The sequence below is a fragment of the Theobroma umbraticum genome, unplaced genomic scaffold (genome assembly GCF_002168275.2).
Source record: "Theobroma umbraticum cultivar Fairchild unplaced genomic scaffold, ASM216827v3 scaffold_81.0, whole genome shotgun sequence".
Classification (NCBI taxonomy): domain Eukaryota; kingdom Viridiplantae; phylum Streptophyta; class Magnoliopsida; order Malvales; family Malvaceae; genus Theobroma; species Theobroma umbraticum.
The window spans coordinates 3,472,025-3,477,389 of NW_018397268.1; the positions used below are offsets into that span (position 1 = coordinate 3,472,025).

General features: G+C 30.7%; 1 protein-coding gene across 1 annotated transcript in view; it reads left to right on the forward strand.

Annotated features, from left to right (window-relative positions):
• Positions 1–4,621: 4,621 nt before the first annotated feature.
• LOC110425522 (putative disease resistance RPP13-like protein 1) overlaps positions 4,622–5,365 on the forward strand; it is a 2,673-nt gene continuing 1,929 nt past the window's right edge. The window contains 4 exon segments of the mRNA XM_089785121.1: positions 4,622–4,685; positions 4,784–4,940; positions 5,231–5,326; positions 5,328–5,365. The exon segment at positions 5,328–5,365 is cut by the window's right edge and continues 234 nt beyond it. Coding sequence (XP_089641247.1) covers positions 4,622–4,685; positions 4,784–4,940; positions 5,231–5,326; positions 5,328–5,365 — 355 coding nt within the window.

Genomic DNA, 5,365 nt, shown 5'->3' on the forward strand with positions numbered 1-5,365 from the left:
TATACTTGACTCAATTAGGAGGTCTTTACAAAATATGACTCCAATGTTACTTATTTCTTCTTGAAATTGATGTCTCTTTGTACCTTATCTCTCACTTTTCTTAGTATATTAATTAGTTTTGGTGTAGTGTTCTTGTGTTATCAGAGAAAATTAATATTGGCTAATAAATTCTATGATGACCTCTCAATCATATTTGGTATTGTTGCTTGGCTCAATTGCAAGTTAAACTTTTCTGACACCCACTATTGCAATTGCTTATTGGTGCAATTTGGACTTTCTATATTGTATTCACACAATACTTTATGCATTTCACTCGTCATTGGTGATTTCTTTACACCTTTGAGATGAGAAGCCATTGTATTTAGTTTTATCTTTTTTTTTTCTCAACCAATAATGTTAATCTCATTAATATTCTGCTTATAGCAGTAAGAGTCAGCCAAATAGCTACTCCAAATGATTATAATTGCCTAAGGACAGAGGCTAGTATAACTCAATGTATTCATATTACAACCTCATTGCCTAGGGCATCATTTTCCTCTCAAAAAGAAAAAGGTTCAAAATTTTTTTCTCTCAAGTATATAAGAAAAAAAATTCATTAGTCTTCCAGAGAATCATGAAATCACCCCCAATACATCACAAGATTAAAACCCAAAAAGCAACCCTAATCCTCTTTGGCTCCCTTCAGAACAACAATGTTTCACACTTTCTTACCTTTCGTATAAATGTTATCAAATTGCTCAAGTTTGCAGTCGTTACCAAAATATGGTAAAACCAAAAAAAAAAAAAAGAGGAAAATCAGAGTTAGCTCTGGTAAACAGAGACTACCTATAACTCAAAATTGAAAAGATATTCCACTAGTTTTACTATTTGTGATAAGTAAGTTCTTTTTGTAAATGTTTTTACTTGACTTAATAGTCATGAGTATATTGATTAAGTGTTCATCAAATGTAATTTTAGTTTATTGTAAAAATAGATAGATTCATGACTTCTATTTAATAAGACTAATTATATTCATGAATTTATTTTGGTTAAACAAATATAAAGAATAATGATAACTCATAATTAGTAATTAGATAATATATGTATAATCACAATATACAATCTATGCATTAAGTTCAATGTTTTAAAAAAAATTAAAAAAATAAGGGTAAAATACTCTCACATTTCAAGTTTTAATCAAAATCATATAAAGGTTCATTAATTTTCAAAATAGATATTTTTCTCCAAACATTTAAATGGTGTTAATATTAAATATGAAATATCTAAAATGCCTTTTTTTATTTTTTCTAGTGTTTTCTTTCCCTTAGTTTGGCCCACAGCGTCCTTGCATCGGTCGACCATTCATGGAGAGAGCATCAAAGCCTCAATCATGCTCTCCAAGGGGGCATTAGAGTTCCCAAATGAGCACCAGATCTAGTGCTTCCTTGGAAGCCCAAATCGAGCTCCCTAGAGAAGCACCCAGGGCTCACTCAGAGCTCATTTGATACTCCTTCTTTTAAAAAAAATTAATAAAATTATATAATAGTAATTTTAAAATTAATAAAAGATAAAATTATTTTTTTAATATTATCACATCATCAAATTGACGAAAATATTAACGGTTGATTAATAATTCGGCTTATATGTTTAGCGGAAGATTTTTTTTGAGGGTAGAGTGTCCATTTTGAAAATTAATGAACCTCAATGTAATTTTTATCAAGGTATTTTACTTAAAAAATAAAAAATACTTTGATAAATTAATTTTTTATTAATTAATATATAAATTAATGAATTAGTTATTAAATAATATATTGATTAATTAATAAATTTTTACAATTCCAATAGTATTAATTTATAGAAATTTTATTATATGTGAGTAGTAATAACATCTGAATTTGACAATCATAATTAATGAATGTTAATTTGCACATCCACGAGTAAATGGATAAGAATAAATTAAACAATTTTAGTTCCAGTAATTACTAATTAATTAGTTGTTAGAGGAAATGCATGGGGAAAAAAGTAAACGAAATTTGAGTACCTGGAAGATAAATTCAAATAATATACAACTGGTATATTTTATAGAAAAAGCAAGGCAAAACCCATCAGGTCCTCTTGGTGTTGACATCCTTTCGATGTTATTTAATTAGTTATTTTAAGTACAAACTGCTCCTCTTTTTTAGGATAGACTCTAGAAACTTCTACTGTAATTCTAAAGCAGGATGAAGATAGAATACTCACATTTGTTAGTAACGGGAAGTAAAACATCATGACCTAACTACATTACCATAGGTCTACCAACTAGAAGGCGACTCAATTAGTAAAAGTCGTCCATTTCGTTGTGTATATGTAGCTATATATGTATTGTATGGGCTATGCAGTGGCGGAGGGTTATAGTGTCATGGGGCTGTGGCCACTTCAAAACTTTTGAAAAGCTTTAATTATTATTATTATATATTTTTAATAATTTTAGAGAATAGTATATTTATAAAAGTTATCGCTTTTTAAAATTTTGGAAATATTTTATTTATTATATATTTTTAATATTTCTCAAATGATTTTTTTATTTAATAATTAATATAAATAATAAATAAATAAAAATTTACAAACCTTAATCAATGTTATTCTAATTTAAATTTATTTGCACTTTTTTCTCCCTTTATTTTTTTTGCTCTTTCTCTTCTCTTTTGTTCTTTTATTTTAGTTTACTTTCTATTATGCAATTAACCACTTAAACACACTTTATTTTTTAAAAAGAGATTTACGAGTTTGTGAATTTGGGTAAAGTAAAGTTTTCTTTTATCTTCTTCTTTTATTTATATTATGTAACAATTGTGTAAAATTTTATATATCGTATTTAACTATTTATATTTTATATATTATATTTTATGAAAAGTAAAGTAAAGTAAAGGCATTGTCGAGCATAAATTTTTTTATAAGTTTTTTTTTATTTTTTTGATTTATATGTTATATAAAATTATTATTTATTATGAATATTTTGATTGTTATTTAAATGTAATGTATTAATTTTAAAAACTTTTAACCTTATATCTCTTATCTTTAACTTTTTTAATAAAAATTGACTAATTTTGTCACTGGTGCTATATGAATCTTACAACGGCCTTCAACTCATTTTGGTCATGTAAGTCTTGGCCCATCTAAGCAAGGATTGAGTATATATATGATATGGCTCCTAATAGGTTGCAAGCAAGAGCTGAAGATTTTGCTCGTCTGGTACCTCTGCTTACTATAAGCTAGCCACAAACACCAGAACTCTGTGAGCAATAACAAATAAAGAGGGAGCCACACATAAAAAGTGGATTTGAATTATGCAATGATGACTTCGGGATGGTCTTCTTGGACGTAACAAAAAAAAAATACCTGGTACCAACTGCTTTGGTTCTGGTGCTCTGATAATAGATAACAAGGGAAGGCGGTGAAGACAGGAAGAGAGATTGTAACGATCTTTGTGGACAATCTGCCTCCTAAGGTTCACTGGGCATGGTTGGGAATGATATGCCAAAAGTTTCGCAAGGTGTTGGATATTTCTCATTCCCTAAAAAACAGAGTAACAGAGGAAGAAGGGTCAGGTTATGCATTAAAGTTTGAAGCCAAGAGGGCGGTTTGGAACCTTAACAGAGTCTGGTTGCTTGATTACAAAGTCGAAGTGAATATTGCTTGTTATGATAAAAGGATCTCTTTTTGCAATTAGAGAAGCTCCCAACAACAAGGTGCTTTTTCAAATGCAGTGCCAAGAAGAAGAGATGCTCAAAATGATCAAGAAATGAGTCAAGCGATCAAAGCAAGAAAAGTTATTTATAAGCTCTAATGGCAGGAGAAGGAATAGAAAAACCAGAAGTCCAAGATGAAGAATTAGCAGGAAAGAGGCATAACTTGGTATGCTAATGGGTAGTTGATGAAGAAAGCATTCTTAGGCTCAAAAGGAGTGTCGTTGGCAGATGAAGAAGTGTCTCAGAGCTTGATATGATTTCTGAAGCTTATCGGGTTTTTTAGCAGATATGATATATAACCAGAAGTCCATTTGGTTTGTTTCGATTCTGAGTTCATTTGGTAATAGTTGCATTGATTTATAGCATATGAATTTGTGTCTTTATAGGTTGTACAAGAAAGATGGTGCAATTGGCATCCATTCCCTGAAGTAATGAAGCTGAAGGAAGCCGGCAAAGATTGGCATCAATTACTTACATAACAAGTATCAGTTGTTATGTAATTACTTACATAAAGTGGCGATTCCTTTCGAGATTGGGACGCATTAAGTTTGGGCTTTTAAGATTATATTAATTTAATTTTCATTGGATAATATTCTTTTACTAAAAAGATATTTATTTTCCAAACTTAATTGCTATACAACCTAAGAAGTTCTATGAGTTTAAGCATCTCGTGACTTGTGTGGCCTTTATAAAAAACATTTGATTCATTCAACAACGGTCACATGTACGTCATTGAGATCATTGACTATTTTACTGAAAATATAATAAAAATGAAAATAAAATAAAACGAAAACCACTAGCATATAGAATTCTTCCGTTCCAAATTAAGTAGAATTTTTTTTTCCTGTTTTTGAAACAATTTTAATATATATTATATTAAAATTAACAATTAATGTGCTGGTTGGCACAACATGGCTTCCACCCTGTGGAGCCCCTCATTCCAGATGGAAAAACAATTTGATGAAGGTAAACAAGGTAATCCATCAATCTGCATATATTTTACGCACTGTAACGTTCTTGAAAAAATACTACTGATCACCGCTCGAGCAATTGCATCAAGGCTTGACTTAAAGCACACTTGGTCTTTCGCTTGATTTTACGCACGTTGTTTCCAATCACTTTCTTCGATGTGTTGGTGAAGAAACTGAAACCAGCCTTGATGTCAGTTAAAGCAGTGCTGAATGATGTTGAAAGTAGGCAGATTAAGGACCCAGATGTGAGTGTTAAGAGGTAAAGCATGCATTGACTTTATTATGTTGACTTCATTGTACTGATTATTAAGAGAGATATACCAGTACTTTTGATGTGTCTTTGTGCATGTTTTGGATAATAACACTTGTCCTCTTTGTAAACAAGTGTTAACCATGTGTTATTTGTATATATACTATGCGACTTCTGATGAATGCAGTAGCTTGTTTTCACAGCAACCTTCCTATCCCTTTGTTCTCTGTTTTTCTCTCCTCGGAGCAGTTCATGCTGTTGATTTTATCATCTTTTTTCAGTGTCATGACAGTGGGGAGCTGGCTTGATAAGCTCAAAGATGCTGTTTATGATGCGGAGGACCTCCTTGATGAGATCGCCATCGAAGCTCTTCGATGCAGGATGGAATCCGAGTACTGCAAAGCAGGTATGTAGCTTTTTCTCTTCTCTCAATC